The sequence below is a fragment of the Pseudonaja textilis genome, chromosome Z, assembly GCF_049901715.1.
Source record: "Pseudonaja textilis isolate UNSWEBS1 chromosome Z, rPseTex1.2, whole genome shotgun sequence".
In the NCBI taxonomy this organism is placed as follows: Eukaryota; Metazoa; Chordata; class Lepidosauria; order Squamata; family Elapidae; genus Pseudonaja; species Pseudonaja textilis.
The window spans coordinates 115,108,648-115,128,039 of NC_142008.1; the positions used below are offsets into that span (position 1 = coordinate 115,108,648).

General features: G+C 37.2%; 1 protein-coding gene across 1 annotated transcript; it reads right to left on the reverse strand.

Annotated features, from left to right (window-relative positions):
• Positions 1 to 1,744: 1,744 nt before the first annotated feature.
• On the reverse strand, positions 1,745 to 16,761 carry LOC113449912 (vomeronasal type-2 receptor 26-like). The gene is made up of 6 exons (XM_087915665.1): positions 16,541 to 16,761; positions 15,139 to 15,316; positions 10,195 to 11,052; positions 9,580 to 9,807; positions 3,171 to 3,297; positions 1,745 to 2,640 (listed from the first exon to the last, which is right to left on the reverse strand). The coding sequence occupies exons 1-6, from the start codon at positions 16,759 to 16,761 to the stop codon at positions 1,745 to 1,747; spliced, it is 2,508 nt and encodes an 835-aa protein (XP_087771791.1).
• Between the last annotated feature and the right edge of the window lie 2,631 nt (positions 16,762 to 19,392).

The window sequence follows — 19,392 nt, forward strand, 5'->3', positions numbered from 1 at the left end:
TGAAATATGGTAATGAAATATGTAGAATTTTACAATACAAGGAGAATAGAACTATATAGAATATACAAAGATGTATTATTATATAATAATTATGGGATGGATTTAGGAGGATAATATGAATTGTTATAAGATATACCAATTTAAAAATATGGAATATCTCGCATAATATGAATGATTAACGGTATAGTCAAATGATTAATAATGATAATAAATGTAGTTAGAAATATCTGTTCGATAATATGAGAATGTATACAAACAATTGTAAGTGAAGACTACAGAGAAGATGCCCAAAAAGTTTGTAACCAACTGATACACTATATGTATGTAAATTGGAAGATGTCTTTAAGAAGTACTGGATCATCAGTTTAAAAGAGAATTGAAACATGATTAACTTTCCAATTTTAGAGGATGAATAGCTGGATTGATCAACTTGGCAACAAGATGATCAATAAGCAGATTAAATACTAAATGTGCAAGCTCACATCACTCTGAGAAGCACAGAGCCGAAGACAGAAGCCTGAAGATGATGAATGAGACTTCATCGAAACGTTGCCTAGATACTTTGAATCTTACATGGGAGAAAACCGAACAACCAAAAATCCATATATATATATATATATATATATATATATATATATATATATATATATATATATATATATATATATGTGTATGTATATATATATGCATGCTCAAGCAGGAGGTTGAACTTCCAAGGTCTCTTCCAACTATGCTATTCTGTAATTCTGTAAGTGGATGGGATACTAGTTACCTGGTATATCTGTACTCCCTTTAGGAAGTACAAAAATCACAGGATTACATCCTAGTCAGAAGGCAACTTACCTGCTATCAATACAGATAAAAAAGGGACAGCAAAACATGAAACAACCAGTATAAATTGTGATGAAGTTCCTCCATATTGATATGCTTTGGCAAATTTGAGCTAGTCTAGTAGAGTAATCTGAATGCATGATTTTCTACAATAGTTCCCATGTCCTATTATGAGTACTGCTGGAAATTTAAAGAATTTGTAGCCCTCAATATGTTAATCACTGACTTCCCATGTTTTTGGACATATAACCTTTCAACTTTGACTTTTCTGGATGCTAGAAATTAGTGGCTTATTAAAATCTGCCAAGTTTGAAAATAATAAAGCAATGCATTAAAACTCTTTTGTAATTGGCATTTCTTTGGTCATTTTCCCAACTCAAAGGTTAGATGTATAATTCAGGACCGTCAAAGGTTTTTGGAGAAACAGAAGCTTTCACTAGTAATTTTTATTCCAAATTACTGAAGTTTTTGGGAACTGAAATGGATTGTATGGATTACATTAGAGCCTGAAATATTTTTCATCAATGAGATTTTTTCTCCAAACCACTTAGTAGAGGAGTAATGAAAAATTCCTCAAATATTATTCCCAATACCAAGTTCTCTATATGCTATAACTGCAGAAAATGTTCATATTTTTAAAATCTGAGATACAGTATTTGTTCCACATATGTGAATTCTTCCCAAGGGAACCAAAATTAGTGTTACTTGAGAGAATTTTGTAGTCCTGGTTATAGATTTCTTCATATGAATTTTTGTCTTCAATATGGGTGTGAGATAGAAGTTTGTGTTGAGATGATAATTATATGTTAAAAGTATGGTATTGAATCAATAATTCTGGCATGAAATGAGTCCCACATTTATTGTTGGAATCAGGGGTACATTTAATGCATCCCACCAATAAGCAAACTCTGAATCATTTCTTTATTAACTGTCCCTTTATATTCAAATCAGGTCTAAAAATAATGATATAGCATTTTGGGAAAAAGATGCAGACCAGTAACCCAGATGCTGAAGCCAAAATGGAGAAAATCTCCACAGCCACCATATATTTTCCCTTGGTACTCAAATAGGTTGGAAAAAATGATATCCAGACACTACAAAAGACCAACATACTGAAAGTGATAAATTTGGCTTCATTATAGGTGTCAGGTAACTTCCTGGCCAGAAAGGCCATTGTAAAGCTGATAGAAGCCAAGAACCCCATAAAGCCAAGGAGAAGATAAAACATAATGGCTGAACCTTCATTACATTCTAGGACAATTTCTTCATCCATGGAGTGCATGTCTAAATGTGGGAAAGGGTGAGAAATTGCCAACCATATTGTACAAATGGTGAATTGTGCTATGGAGCAAGATAGGATAATACTTTTGGCCAACCTGTTCCCCACCCAGTTCCTCATTTTGGAGCCTGGCTTAGTGGCCATAAAAGCAATAACAACAATGGTTGTTTTCCCCAAAATGCAAGAAAGGGCTATCGAGAAGATGATGCCAAATGCAGTTTGTTGCAACAGACATTTCATTTGGTCAGGTTTCCCAATGAAGAGTAAACTGCATAGAAAGGAAAGGAGGAGGGCAATGAGAAGAATGTAAGTGAGGTTTCTATTGTTGGCTTTGACTATGGGTGTGTCCTGATGTTTAATGAAGACACCCAGCACCAAAATTGTAATGAAGGAAAAGAAGAGACTAAAAGTGGTCAAGGTGATTCCTAGTGGCTCACTGTAAGACAGGAAGGTTATAGTTTTTACAATACAGAGATTTTGAGCCTTGTTTGGATATTGATCTTCTGAACAATGGAAGCAATCAACTGCATCTGGAAAAATAAAGCATTAAGATCCATTTCTAGAAATAGTAATATAGGGGAACAGATAGATAATTAATAGAAGAGTTAATTAATGAGATTAATTAAAAATCCCTGTTTAATGTACAGTATATTCAGTGTTACAATGTAAGTATGCTAGAATGTCTAATACTTACACTTTGCTTTGTGATTATAATTCTATCCTTTATGTAGCTTCTCCTCCCTCTCCCCCTCCCTCTCTTCACTCTTTCTTTCTCTTCTATCTTTCTTGGGAAAATCCCCCATTCTACAATAGAAAAAGGTTTTCATTAGGCTTATCTTTTCATAGTTTTGCTCCCGGTTAATCAGAAGCAGTAATGTGCAGCCAGAATAGCTCATTTATTTTTGGATTCTCTGAAATATCTTTTTATTTTTAAATTTATGAAGCAATGTCATTCATTCAGTCATGATATTAAAAGTCCCCTTACAAGCTTTAAATATTTGCATTTCAAATCACAGTTCCTGTAAGGAGTCTGAATAGTTTTTCACAAAGCAACTCTTACCCATCTGGTTTGAAATTTTCCCTTTTGCACATGGAATGCAGCCATAACAGCAAAATGGCTTTCCTTCTATTTTCCTCTTCCTGGTCCCCGAATAGCAATTATCATTGCATACAGAAATAGGTTGAATCTATCAAGAAATCAAAGCAGGATTTATTAAAGTCACAATTTTCTATCAGAAAATTCTATTTCTGGATGAATTTTACTTTTAAATAATAGTATACAAGTGTCAATTGGCTTAGAGTAATTGTAATAAACTACTGCAGAAAATGGGCACTAGCATCAAAACTGGAGATAGGAACACTATAAACTGGAGACCCAGTAAGATAGCAACATTTGTAGGGAGCCTCTGTGGTACAGTGTTTAGAGTGCAGTACTGCATACTACTTCTGCTGCAGCCAGCTGCCTACAATTTGGCAGTTCAAATCCCACCAGGCTCAAGGTTGACTCAGACTTCCATTCTTCCAAGGTGGGTAAAATGAGGACCCAGATTGTTGGGGGCAATATGCTGACTCTGTAAACTGCTTAGAGAGGGCTGTAAAACATTATAAAGTGGTATATAAGTCTAAGTGCTATTGCTATTTGGCTAGGAGAATGTAAAAATCCAGAAGAATTTATTTTTCATGCATAAATTAGCTGGAAATAAATACTTACCTCCCCCCAACCCTTTGTTTTAATTCCTTTCTCTACTTTGGCCACAGCAATGTGGAGGTTTTCCCTTTGGACCAGGCTTAATCTAAGGGCCATAATTTTATCATTCTTCTTGCCATTTGGAGGATAAATAAAAACTTGGGAAAGCCATCCATTCCTCCATTCTTTCACTTATCTATCTATCCACCCACCCACCCACTCACCTAGCCACCCATCATACTGTTCTCGGTATTCAGATCATGTCTTCCTGTATTGTCATCCCTAAATTGATTGCCTTCAAACCAACGACAACACCATTAAAGCCAACCTCTTTAACACATTCTTTGGCTCAGTATTTGTAAACAGCAATGGATCATGCCCAGTATTTCCTAGCCGAACCACAGACAACTACAATGATCTAATACATATCGATTTTACAGAAGACAATGTTGAAAAAGCACTACGCAATCTAAAACCATCTCTATCTATTGGACCGGATGGAATATGTGCCTACTTCTTAAAAAAGCTATTCACTGACATAGCCAAACCTCTAAGCATAATCTTTGAAAAATCTTTCAGGACCAGCTCCTTGCCAAAACTATGGTCACAAGCCACGGTCATCCCCATCTTCAAAAAGGGAGACCCCAGACTAGTTGAAAATTACAGACCAATCTCTTTATGCTGCGTCACCTTAAAGTCATGGAATCAATTATTAACCAATCCATTATCCTCCACTTAAAGACAAACAACCTACTCTCCAATAAACAATTTGGTTTCAGAAAAAAACTATCCTGTAATCTGCAACTCTTACACTGCAAAAACATATGGACTACACAACTCGATCAGGGCAAAGCAATAGACTCAATCTACATAGACTTCTGTAAAGCCTTTGATTCAGTGGTACATGACAAACTACTCCTAAATATAAAATCCTATGGTATCTCTGGACAATTGCATAACTGGATAGAAGCATTCCTGTCAAACAGACAACTAATGGTCAAAATTGGGAGTGTCCTATCAAATCCTGTACCTGTCAACAGTGGTGTCCCCCAAGGCAGTGTTCTAGGACCAACTCTCTTCATACTCTACATAAATGACCTCTGTGATCATATCAAGAGCAACTGCATTCTCTTCGCTGATGATGTAAAGCTATTCAACACTACAGACAATACAGCTATGCTTCAAAAAGACCTTGACTATGTATCAGAATGGTCAAACAAATGGCAACTTCAAATCTCAACAAATAAATGCTCTGTCTTATATAGTGGCAAAAAAAAATCAGAAAATAAAATACAAGCTGAATAGTCAAGATCTTGTTGATGATCTAAGCTCTGTAAAGGACCTTGGAATACTCATCTCTAATGATCTAAGTTCAGTGTAAGTTCAGAGCCCAGTGTAACTACATAGCCAAAAAGGTGTTAAGAGTTGTTAACCTAATCCTACGTAGCTTTTTCTCTGGTAATATCACACTACTAACTAGAGCATACAAAACATTTGCTAGACCAATACTTGAATACAGCTCATCAGTCTGGAACCCACATTACGTATCTGATATTAGCACAATTGAGAAAGTCCAGAAATATTTCACAAGAAGAGTTCTCCACTCCTCTACTTGTTGCAGAATACCTTATGCCACCAGATTTGAAATTCTAGACCTAAAAAACCTTGAATTATGCCATCTTCGATCTGATCTAAGTACAGTATATAAAATCATACATTGCAATGTCCTACCTGTCAATGAATACTTCAGCTTCAACCATAACAACACAAGAGCAAACAATAGATACAAACTCAAGGTTAACCGCACCAAACTTGATTGCAGGAAATACGACTTAAGCAACAGAGCGGTCAGTGTCTGGAATCCTCTACCTGACTCTGTGGTTTCTTCCCCAAACCCCAAAAACTTTAACCTTAGACTGTCTACTATTGACCTCACTCCTTTCCTAAGAGGTCTGTAGGGGGCGTGCATAAGTGCACCAACGTGCCTACCATCCCTGTCCTATTGTTTCTGTTATTTTTCTTATATGTACCCATTTCATGTATTCATAACTATGTATATACTTATACCTATTAACTTGTAAGCGATTGACAAATGAAATAAAAAAAAAATCTTCTTGGGTAATGTTCAGGTTGACATAGGCCTTTCAATACTATGATTTATTTTATTTATGTATTTATTTTGTCAAATGCTTACAATATAACAGAAATAAGAACAAACATAAATTTAAATATAAGAAATAGGAAATAATAATTGGGGACAATAGGACAGGGACGGTAGGCATGATTGTGCAGTTATGCAAGCCCCTTACAGACCTCTTAGGAATGGGGTGAGATCTGTAGTAGTTAGTTTGGAGGTAATGGATTGGGTGTTTGAACCAGTGGCAACAGATTCAGGTAGGTTGTTTCAGACATTTACCACTCTGTTGCTGAAATCATACTTTCTGCAGTCAAGTTTGAAGTAATTTACATTAAGTTTATATCTGTTGTGTGCTCTTGTGTTGTTGTGATTAAAGCTGAAATATTCATTAACTGGTAAGATGTTGTAATATATGATTTTATGTACTATGCTTAAGTCCAATCTTAGCTGGTGTAGTTCAGGGTTGTCTAAGCCTAGAATCTAAAGACTGCAATAAAGTAGCAGCTAATTTTTTGTTTCAGGTCAGTAATTAACTTTGAAATGGGAAGTAAATATATATTTTACAGTCCACTTTTTCTATGTGATATATCTGTTTAAATGATATATCTGTTTAAGTCTGTCTGTCTCTCTCTCTGTGTCTCTCAATTTTTCTCTCTGTCTGCATTGTATATATGTGTATTTTGTAAACATTTATTTATTCTCTTTAATATATAATGTAGGAGACTGGTGGTAAAGATTGAGTGTAATATTTGAATAATCTGCATATATTGAATTGCGAATGAAAATTTCAATACAACTCACAACACCAAAAATCATTTTTCATAGGACTGTGTGGCACCTACTCTGTACATATGTATAAGCACAAAATTATTTGCATGTGTGTCTCTCTGTGTTTGTGTATTACTTTTTAAAAGTGGGTGGATTAATGCTTATGGTGATGACAGTTACTTGTAAGAACTCAGGTGTGTCTCAACAATTCTATAACTAGAAGTTGGGCCAAGCAAACATTCAAGGATCCAAAGATGCACTAAGTAGATTCATTATAAAAAACAACCTATACAGTCATTGTGAAAGAATTTCTGTGATTGCTATATAACAAGTGCAAAATATGTGTATTATTAAATCAATCTTTACTTTCTGAAGGCATCTACTGCCCATATGCTGTAGATGGCATCACAAGCTTTTGAGCTTGTGTTTTAACAGCTTGACTTCCGAAGTTGTGGGTGCTCCAACATTGGGTGATTTTTAGAAGAGATTAGACATTTTTTGGGAATGGTATAGGGTCTCATGCATGGGCAGGGGTTGGACTAGAAGATCTCCAAAATCTCTTTCAACTCTTTTATACTATATTCTGAGATTTGGCCTTTATATGAATGGATCCTTGACTTTCTTCTGTGCCTTGCTTCAGGAAATATAAAAAAGGAGGGAAAGAAGAGGAGACAGAAAGAGAACTTAATCGGGAGAACTGGGGGCAAGAATTTGGCAAGGGTCACCAAACTGGTAGAAACATCTGGCTGGCCATGCCCCCAACCTGGTCACCTGGTTTGTGCTCATTCGCTTGCCCCACCCGCCTGAGGCTTGCTCGCCCCACTCACCCGCCTGCCATTCGCCCCTCTCAGTCAATCCTCCCCACCTAGGTCCTCGTGGCTTGTCATTCTAGCTTTTCCACATGGTGCCTGCACCCCAACTGGACAGCCCCAATCTTGCTGCCCACAGGTAAGCCTGCGAGTTGCGCTAGCACCTCCTCCACTGTCCCCGCACTTTTCCAGACCTTCCCATCCCCAGGCTTGGCTGGCTGGCTAAGCCAGCATGGCTCCATCCCATGTGCCTCTTTCCCAACTTTCCCTACCACATGGCGGCTGTAGTGCAATAAGGGCAGGTGGATGTCCTAGCCAGAGTTCTGAAAATTGTATGCCGCATGTGCAGCCTGGGCTGGGACATCCACCCACCCTGCCCTGCTGTCCCACTGCTGCCCACAAGAAAGCAAGGTGCCTTTGGAGGGCTGGAGTGGGGGAGGTGCTCCATGGCCCCACCGGCTACCAGAGGTCTTTGGGAGGGATGGCAGAGGCTGATGCCGCTGCCGCCATTCGCAAAGGTGCTTTGGGAGGAATCCAGAATTGGAGCAGTTTTGCAGGTAAACAGACATGCATTTGCAGCTAGCCAACGTCCATGAGAAATGGAGGCTTGGAGCAGTTTAAAGGAGGACTGCTCCTCCACCCCATCCATGCATTTTCAAGCAGCCATTTGAAAACACATGACTGTGTGCAAAGCAGCAGTATGTTAACCTGCAAAACTGCTCTACAGCTGGATATTTCATGGACACTAGAAGTATTGCTTCTCCTTGTGAGTAAAATGCCTGGAGTGAGAGGGAATGAAGGCTGAGGGGGGAGGGGAGGGAAATCCAGCTATGGAGAAGTTTGAAAGAGATGCAAATGCATGTCTGTTAACTTGCAAAACTGCTCCAAGGCTGGATTCACTTTCCCTTGTGAGTAAAGTGCCTGGAGTAGGAGGAAAAGAAAGCTGACAGGTGTGTGTGTGAGAGAGAAAGAGAGAGAGAGAGAGAGAAGAAGAAAGAAAAAGAACAAGAAAGAAAGAGGAAGGGAGAAAAAGAAAGAGGAAGAAAGAGAAAGAAAGAAAGAAAGAAAGAAAGAAAGAAAGAAAGAAAGAAAGAAAGAAAGGAAGGAAGGAAGGAAGGAAGGAAGGAAGGAAGGAAGGAAGGAAGGAAGGAAGGAAGGAAGGAAGGAAGGAAGGAAGGAAGGAAGGAAAATAAGGAGTGTGTGTGTGTGTGTGTGTAAGAGAGAGAGAGAGAGAGAGAGAGGGAGAGAGAGAACTCCGTGCTATTATTTTTAATTGTTCCATTATTTATCATGTGATAATATTTTACACTGTCCCTACAAGCAAAGTGACTCTTTGGCCAGGGCTATCACATATATTTCAGGGTTTACTTTACATGTATTCATTGTCTATAGAGCATAAATACATGTGTGTTTAATAGAGTTGAAAGGTATTTTGGAGGTCTTATAGTCCAAGTCCCTGCTCAGGCAGGAAAACTGAGGATGCCAAACTCTAAGTAGAGGTCCTGGGAAAGGTGTCAGAATAATAGAATAACACTTAGAAGGGACTTTTGGGGAACCCTATATCATTTCAGAGAAATGGCTTTTGAGTTTTTTAAAAACTTCCAGTGATTGAGCACCCAGAACTTCCAGAGACAAGCAGGCCCGCTGGTTAACTGTGCTCACTGTCAGGAAGTTTCTCCTTACTTTTAGGTTGCTTCTCTCTTTGTTCAGTTTCCATCCATTGCTTCTTGTTTGCCTTCTGGTGCTTTGGAAAATATATTGCCCCCCCTTATTTCTGGCAGCCCCTTAAAAGCCTGTTGCCTATCATACTCTTGGGCAAAGCATGTGAGCCATTTCCTCCTTCCAGTGGTCCATGAAAGTACACCTATAGTATGTAGATATTAAAGTCAAAAAAAGATGAACACTTGTGGTCGTAATTCAAGGACTACCGTAATTCGAGGACTACTTCTATTTCTTCAATATTCTAGTTTTCAACTTGACAACTGGATTAGATCCATTCAAATAAATAATTCTGGAAGCAAGAAGGGAAAGGGAAGAACACACAGTGTGAAATATGAGTAGGATATACCTGGTTAAACATGGTGGGCCAGATGATGTTTTTTGCAGAAATGGTGAATAGCTTATCCGGAGAAGCTGTTGGGTCAATCTTTCCAACTTTGACTTTAATAAATGTCTCATTTGGGAAGATGACCCAGTTGATAATGTCTAATCCAGTCTCTAAATCTCCATTTTCACTAAAGGAAATTTTCTGTCCTGCAGTGTTATTAAATGAGACAGTTCTTAAATAGTGATGGAGCTAAATAGAAGCAGAAGTACACAATTAATGAGAAAGAACAAAGGAAAAGAAAAAAAGAATTACTAGTATTAAGTTAAAGATTGTTCATTTAATATGATCGGGCAAATTAATAGAATAATTGTTCATTCAATATTTCTTCACTACCACAGATGTGTTGAATCTCTGCGAAACTCAGAGATGCTACTGTATCTTAATTTGTGCTTTCACATTCTTGTAGCATTGTTTTATCTTCACAATTACAAAGGTTTCTCAAAACAAGAGAAAAATAAAGTGGCAAGAGACTTAAAAATCATCACTCCACAATTCTCGTTGGCCATAACCTTTGTCAGACAACTTATTGCATTAGACAGAATACCAATAGGAAATATTTATTTATTCTTTTATTACCTGCCATGCTTTTTGAGCCAACAATATTTTTCTCCCAACTTCTATCCTTGTTTTGTATTTGGATCGGAGGGAAAGCATGGATTGTAAGGCATGTGCCACACCATAGACTGCATTATAGATGTTGTAACTCTGCCCACTCATGGTGGTATCAAACACAAACTTAGGCAGTTTCTCCAGCTTCTCTTCTCCTGTGCACACTATTTTATCTTCATCTAATTTATCTTTAGGGAAAGAACATTCAAAAGCTTGTTCCCAGAACACTCTCATTAAATAGTCTTCTGCTTCTGAAGTTGGGTTTCTCATCTGAAGGAATTGATTAAATCCAGAGATCTCCTTGGAAGAAACAGTGAAAGATATAACACCATGGAAGGCATGCATAACCATTGTTCTTTGAAATGCAACTGAGGTAAACTCCATCTGGGCTGGCATTATCCAAACTTTATCTTTTCCCTCAATGGATGTCTCTACAAATATTTCAACATAGGGTAACATTCTAAGAAAGATAGTGTTCTGGTTTTCACAATATAGGATAATAGCATTGACAGTGCTCTGCATGGCAATCATGTATGTTTTACAAAAAGCTGTAAGGACACCCAAAAAATCATTAGAAAATGTTTCCTTGACCATCTCTTCTATGAAGTCAAAGCAGACACCTTTCTGGGAAAACAAAGGAACAGCATTTCGTACGAAATTCTCTCCAATCACACTAGGTTGGGAAATCACTCCAATCCATATCCATCTAAAATGCAGAAGCAACTGGAGAATACCCTTAATCTGTTGATCACCATTTGGGAAAAAATGATGAAAAAAAACAGTTTGTATCTTGTCATCTGTCATTGGAGAAGACCCATATGTCAGCTGAATATAGTAAAGAAGAAGCATAGTTTTCCAAAATGAAACATTCATTATTATTTTTTAAAAAAATCTGCTCTTAATTTATGGTTGTAAAATAGAATAGAATAGAATAGAACAGAACAGAACAGAATAGAAGAATTGGAAGGGACCTTGGAAGTCTTCTAGTCCAACCCCCTGACTAGGAAGGAAACCCTGCCCCACTTCAGACTAATGGTTATCCAACATCTTTTTAAAAACTTCCAGTGTTGGAACATTCACAAATTCTGAAGGCAAGTTGTTCGCCTGACTAATTGCTCTAAATGTTAGGAAATTTCTCCTTAATTCTAAGATGCTTCTCTCCTTGATTACTTTCCAACAATTCCTTCTTGTCCTGCCCTCAGATGCTTTGGAGAATAGCTTGACTTCCTCTTCTTTGTGGCAGCCCCTGAGATGTTGGAACACTGCTAGCATGTCTCCTCTAGTCCTTTTCATTAGACTAGACATACCCAGTTCCTGCAATCATTCTTTGTATATTTTAGCTTCCAGTCCTCTAATCATCTTTTTTTAGTGAATTACAGAGATGGAATTTATTCTCCAGCATTACATATGAGAAGTAGACAATTTACCACATACAGTTGGCTGTTTTCATTTACCTGCACTTTTTCCAACATTATTATGGCTTTAGAGTATGGCTTTAGGACTAAGCATTTTCATAAACTCACAATGTTTTGTTTTTGTTTTTTATCCTTTGACAAATGGTTCAAACATAAAGTTGTTATTCTATAATTATGAGTCAGAATTTCTTTTCTGAAACTACTGAAATCTGAACAGGATAAATGTACAAATCTCAAAGTACTTTAACTCACAAGAATACTTTCCTTAGAAGATGACTGCTAGAAATATTCCTTCAAAGTTTCTTTGTTGAATCAAAATTCACTGCTTTATTTTTCTACTGGTAATAGGAAACAGTTCTGTATAACTGTATCATACTCTGTAAAAATCATATTTATAATGTGCCCTAGCTTGATTCCCTCTTCTTTTTAGCAGCCCCTGAGATATTGAAACACTGTTAGCATGTCAATTAAAGCCAACTTCTTTAACACATTTTTTGGATCAGTATTTGTAAACAGCAATGGATCATGCCCAGTATTTCCTAGTCAGACTACAGACAACTACAATGATCTAACACATATCAGTTTTACAGAAGACAACGTTGAAAAAGCACTATGCAATCTAAAACCATCTCTATCCATTGGACCAGACGGAATATGTGCCTACTTCTGAAAGAAGCTATCCACTGCCATAGCTGAACCTCTAAGCATACTTTTTGAAAAATCTTTTGGGACCAGCTCCTTGCAAAACCAATGGTCACTAGCCACAGTTATCCCTATCTTCAAAAGGGAGACCCCAGCCTAGTTGAAAACTATACACCAATCTCCTTATGCTGCATCACCTGTAAAGTGAGGGAATAAAATTATTAACCAATCCATTATCCTCAACTTAGAGACAAACAACTGACTCTCTAATAAACAATTGGGTTTCAGAAAAAAACTATCCTGTAATCTGCAACTCTTACACTGCAAAAACATATGGACTACACAACTCAATCAGGGCAAAGCAATCGACAAAATTTACATAGACTTCTGTAAAACCTTTAGTGGTACATAACAAACTACTCCTAAAACTAAAATCTTATGGTATCTCTCTACACCTGCATAACTGGATAGAAGTATTCCTGTCAAACAGACAACAAATGGTCAAAATTGGAAGCATCCTATCAAATCCTATAGCTGTTAATAGTGGTGTCCCCCAACTCTCTTCATACTCTACATAAATGACCTCTGTGATCATACTAAGAGCAACTGCGTTCTCTTCATAGATGATATAAAGCTATTCAACACGACCGACAATACCACTACCCTTCAAAAAGACCTCGACTATGTATCAGAATGGTCAAAAAAATGGCAACTTCAAATCTCAACAAATAAATGCTCTGTCTTACATATTGGCCCAAAAAAATAATAATCAGAAAATAAAATACAAGCTGAATAGTCAAGACCTTTTTGATGATCCAAACTCTGTCAAGGACCTTGGAGTACTCATCTCTAATGATCTAAGTGCTAGAATCCACTGTAACTACATAGCCAAAAAGGCATTAAGAGCTGTTAACCTAATCCTACGTGGCTTTTTCTCTGGTAACATCACACTACTAACTAGAGCAAACAAAACATTTGCTAGACCAATACTTGAATACAGCTCATCAGTCTGGAACCTGTTTTACATATCTGATATTAATACAGTTGAGAAAGTCCAGAAATATTTCACAAGAAGAGTTCCCCACTCCTCTACTCGTTGCAGAATACCTTATGCCACCAGACATGTAATCCTAGACCTAGAAAACCTAGAACTATGCCGCCTTCGGTCCGATCTAAGTATAGTACATAAAATTATATATTGCAATGTCCTACCTGTCAATGAATACTTCAACTTCAACCATAATAATACAAGAGCACACAATAGATACAAACTCAAGGTAAACTGCACCAAACTTGATTGCAGGAAATATGACTTCAGCAACAGAGTGATCAATGTCTGGAATACTCTATCTGACTCTGTGGTTTCTTCCCCAAACCCCAAAAACTTTAACCTTAGACTGTCTACTATTGACCTCACCCCTTTCCTAAGAGGGCATGCATAATCGCACCAACTTGCCTACCGTCCGTGTCCTATTGTTTCTTTTTATTTTTCTTATATGTATCCATTTCATGTTTTCATAACTATGTTTGTACTTACACCTGTTATCTTATAATCGCTTGACAAAATAAAATAAATAAATAAAATATCTCCCCTAGTCTTTCTTTTCATTAGACTAGACATACCCAGGTCCTGCAACCGTTCTTCATATGTTTTAGCCTCCAGTCCCTTAATCATCTTTGTTGATCTTTTCTGCACTCTTTTTCTAGAGTCTCAACATCTTTTTTACATCATGGTGTCCAAAACTGAATGCAGTAAGTTTGGCCTTACCAAGGCATTATAAAATGGTATAAACACTTCACATGTGATCTTGATTCTATCCCTCTGTTTATGCAGCCCAGAACTGTGTTGGCTTTTTAGCAGATGCTGAACACTGCTGGCTCATATTCAAACAGTTCTCCACAAGGACTCCGAGATCCCTCTCACACTACTATTGAGCAAGGTACCACATATACTGTACCTGTGCATTTGATTTTTCTGGCCTAAAATGTAGAACCTTACTTTTTTCATCATTGAATTTCATTTTGTTAGATAGCGCCCAATGTTCAACTGTGTAATAACCAAGATCTAATCATGTTCTGAAACAACTGATATGCAGAATATTCATTCAGCAGTTTGCTATTGTAGTATAAGAACAAAGCTTGAGACCCCAGAAATGCATTAATTCAGGAAATGAATTTAAAGAGAAAAATAACTATTCCCAAATAATAATATACTAAATTTTTAAAATCATGAATCCTTCATATTATTAATATTAAAACATGGTAAGAAAATATATTCATAAAATGTATTGGGTGCAATCCCAAAACAACTAGAGCACCACTTGAACGCTACTGGCAAATATACTTCAGCAAAATGTATTTATAAGTCAGTCAAAGAACCATAAATTATTAATAGGTTTGGATTAAGACTGAGAAATTAATCAAGTACAATATCTATTTGCCCACCATATTTTTTCATTTCTGTTTGAATTGCCAATTATTTATTTCCAAATAATCAAATGTAATATAAAATGCATATCATCATCATTATATTATTATCATTTTGCTTTGTAAACACAGCTTTGTAAATGTAGCAGGAGGAGGAGAATTGTTTTCAAACTTGTGGGCTTCTGGAACTGTAACCTTATAATAAAAGAATGTTTAGTATTTGTGATTTTGGTTTTCTAATCTTGCAAGAATTACTCCCTCCTCTACTTTTACATTCGAAAGAACAAGGAAGAGTACATTCTGAGTTGCTTTCTCAAATTTATTTTTTGGTGCGGGCTCAGATGCTTTTGATCAGATGATTGTTTAGAATGTGCCTCTCAAGGCTCTTTTGACAGGCTATTACATTTCATTCAATGGCAAATCTTACCTGGGGCATTTTGTAGACATTCAAGACATTTGCTATGAAGGGATAGATGTGAGAGTTGGGTCCTGCAATAACAGAGATTGCCCTATCCTTGGTATCACACTTATAATTGGAGACAAATTTGCCCCGTGTTGAGAGAAGCTCTATTGAAGCCAAGTATGTCCATCTCGCCATGAAATAACTATTAGCGATGTGCATACCCAAAGTCACATTGGGTAAAATGTGGTTGTTTTCATTGATCTCTTTCACAGCAAAAGCCAGTGCCAAAATATGCTGATAGTTCTGTAGGAAAAATCTGCAATAAGAAATATATTCCAAAGCATATTTCATTTCTCAAAGAATGTGACATTACATATACTTTTTAAATATTTTTAAATATTTCAACTAAACACTACAGAACTAAATTAATCATGTAAATGGCTAAGCACTCAGAAATTGAGCAATGTTCTAATATAACGGTAGGAAATCTAATGAAATACTTGAATAATAATTCAAATATTCTGCAAAAATATTTCAGAGTGTTATAAACATAATTTTTGATGAAGGGGAAAGCTCTCTTTGGAAAAACATAAAAGTATATTTTTTAGTGGATGAAGGCTGACTGTTATGGCTCTTTCATTCATTATAAACAATTTCCACTAGAAAACAGATGAATTGTTTGAAGTGATGTTATTAATCATATTATCATCTACATGTAATTCTTAGACATACTTCTAACTTTATATATTAGCTTATTATGGTAATTAAGTATATATATATATATATATATATATATATATATATATATATATATATATCAGATATATATTAGCATCATCCTTTTCTATTTTCTTCAGGGGGTTTGTGGGTATATGAAATACTTGTTCAAACAAGCATGCTTGAGGACAAATGTTGTATATAAATCTTTTTTCTTTGCTCATAATAGACTTAGAGTGCTCCTTTATCCTAAGTAAAATGATGCTTTTTCATTAGGGCAGACAGAGGCTAGATATTTGTTCCAGTCTTACTGAAATACCTGTTTAGAAATCAAGTTCAAAGTGCTATATAACACAATTTCCCCTAATATTCAGAGGAACCATCACAAAATGATGCCATTTAATTGACAACAAAAGTGATTCCACCATAAAGTTTTGACTATTTGCTTCAAAGTAATTAAATGAGAAAAGCTTAATATGAAATTTTAATAAATAACTGAATTAAGATAGGTCACACTGTAAGTGTGTGTGTGAGACTAGATATTTATTAAGGTAGCAATTTATGTTAAAATGAAGGAACTAACCAGCCAGAAACAGGAGAAATAAATTTCTGAGGCAAGTAATAATACTAATTAACTCAATCCAAGCATCCTATTATAGAAAGATAACTGGTCTGAGATACGCTACAGTTAAGAAGAGAAAGCCTTTACATGAGCTGATCAACTAGTTCTTCAGATGGATGTCTTGTGAAAAGTACTGGATCAGATATCATGTAGAACTGAGATAGTATCCCAGCCATTATGAAATCACCTGACAAAAAATACTTGTGCTTCGTAAGGGGAGATTTCCCCACAGCACATGCATTCATCTGAGAAGTAAAGCGTGTAAACTCTGGCAGTAACACTGTCATTACTGCAATGAAAACCAGCATCTTCTTTGAGAATACCTATGTCACCATATATGAACAACTTTCTGTGTGCAGCAATAAAACATGACAAGAAGTAACCCCTCTATTAATTAGAAGAGCTTCTATATATATATCCTTTCTCAAAGAGCAGATTGTTACATTTCTAGCTCTGGTCCCACAATTAATAGCACGTTTTGATCTTGACCTGTTCTTTTGGGCTTATCCCTTGGAGATCCCCAAGGATTTGAGAAGGATCTACATAACTAAGATTCCCTAGGTGATTTTAGGGGAAATCAATGGATGTTCAGTGAATCTTATTGGAGTTTTTGAGGGTTATTTTATTTGTAACTTAATTACATTTGTTTTGTTAGCATTCATAATTGGAATAGGTCTGTAAATTGCTCAGAATCCTTTGGGATGGACACAGTGTCTAATGCCAAGTATAAACTTATTTATTATTTAACATTGAACTTTCTCTGGTTGTGATCAATTTTGACATGTGGTATAGTTCAGATTAATCAATATTGACATGACACTATCAATCCTTTCTTCAGATGAGGATGCCTTCTGAAATCCAGTATGTCAGATTTACATGTGGGACTGAGAAAGAATGCCAGCAATGACATGATGTCCTGAATGAAACTATTAATGTTTAATAATGTTTGCCCACGTTAATGCAGAATAAAATTTAGTATACAACCGATGTTCACACTTATGACTGTCTCAGCATCACCATGGTCACATGGGCATTTAGCAACTACTGTACATTTATATGGGTTGAAGCACCCTGGGGTCACATGATCACTATTTGTTCCTTTTCAGCCAGCTTTCAACAACCAAGTCAATGCAGGACTTTCTCAATAACCATGTGGTTCATTCAACAACTGCAGTGTTTCACTTAACAACCATGTCAAAAGGGTCATAAAATCAGGTGTAAATCACCTAACAACCACCTTGTGTCAGCTTTGAAATTCAGCTGCCACATTTAATAGAAGGGGGGTGGAGGAGTTGAAAAATTCAAAGTTATTTTGTATGTCGTACTAAGAAATTCCAGTTGCAGTTAATTGGTTCTTGTGATTTATGAAGTGTAGAAGTGGGAGGAGAGAAGGTGGATTCTGTGTAACATGCAAAAATACTTTCCCTTTGGGAAATTGCCTTAGACGTACCAGATCTGTTCCTAAGTAAATCAATTGGAGAGAATATGTTTCGGAGTGATTGATATCGTGGATACTTTCTGGATGCCTTACACTTTTTCCCCATGTCTACTTTTATTTTTTGAAGGGGCTTGGCTCATACCCTGGAGGTCTTTTCCCAGAGATGGAAAAAGATCAACAATCAGCTGAAGTTGGAGATGTGCAGGAGGGAGCGTGTGTGGGCCCTCCCTCCAGAGCATTAACTGGATCTGCCAGCCCTTGTTTGGAGGGGATGATGGATGCTTTCAGAATGGCAGTAGAGGAAAGAGATTTGGGAGCTATACCGCAGTGTTTCAACTCAAGAATTTGTTATAACCCAAATGTAACCCAAGAAATTTTTCTCTAGCCCCGGGTGTTGTGGCTCCGGGCTTGGATTCAGCTCCTGTGACTGATATGAGTTCAAGTGAGGAGGTCATGGCAGAAAAATATGAGCCGGCATGGCTCAGTGATTGGACTGGTAACCAGGATGAGGAGATGGACCTGACAAAGGATGACAGACCTGATGTATTAGAATTGTCAGGACCTTTGACCTCCTCTGGTTCCTTATCTGATCAACAGCCGGGAATGGCTGACAGGGAAGTTTTGAGAGAGTCTTCTAGTGGAGATGAGAACTTGGAAAATTTGTGGTTAAATGTAAAAAACAGAAGACGGTTGAGAAGGCAAGATCAGCTGGAGCGAATGAGGAGAGCGTGTCAGTAAATTAGCACGTTGCCTCAATGAGTATAAAAGGACACAGCTGGGCTGGTACATTTTGCCAGGAACAAAGTGACTTATTTGAGTGAGGACATTACAGCAAGAAGCTCTGAGACTAGAGATTTATTGCCAGGACTGGTTTGCCGGACAGAGTAAAGATTTATGCTGTGGATTGAGATTCCTGCCAGCCGTTATCTTGTAAGACTTCTTTCTGTTTGATTTAATTTGAAATGGCTGCTTTCTGTTTTGTTCGTTGGAATTTTGAAGGGGAGTCATAACCCCTGGGCATATTGCTATTCTGTCAGATTGGAAAGAAGAGAGACAATTGGGGTCGGAATTCTCTCAAGAAGACAACCCCAAGATTTATCCTGGGAGTCAATCAAAGGCAGATTTACATCAACAGTTCCAGAATTTAAAGGTGACAGGCTTGGACTCACAATCTGTTTGGATGGGTGGAAGCTTGAGACCACTCATGTTCACTTACCCAAGTACCGTGAGGGACTATACAGATGCCAGTTGGAGGAGCCCAGCAAGAAACATCAATTGACAGAGGTAGCTTCCGAGGCAATCCCCTCATTTTCCAGAAGGAATTTTGCCCTCTGCAGAGAGTATCCCTCCAGGGTGGGGATTTTATCCAGGCCAGCGGTGGATTGAGTGCCAATGGCAGCTAGCACGAACACAGCCCTGGTCTGAAGGGGAATTGCCCAGACAGCAGATAGAAGCCACTTTCCCTCCACCTGACCAAGGAACCAGGCCACACCCATCTTCC

Bases quoted from the DNA above. Each gene is read 5' to 3' on its own strand.
- LOC113449912 (XM_087915665.1), bottom strand. From the start codon at position 16,761: ATGCTGGTTTTCATTGCAGTAATGACAGTGTTACTGCCAGAGTTTACA. The intron at 9,808-10,194 runs GTAATAAAAGAA...GCTTCTATTTAG, and splicing joins TGGCTCAAAAAGCATGGCAG to CTCCATCACTATTTAAGAAC. The intron at 3,298-9,579 runs GTATATCCTACT...ATTTCTTGATAG, and splicing joins GGCCCACCATGTTTAACCAG to ATTCAACCTATTTCTGTATG.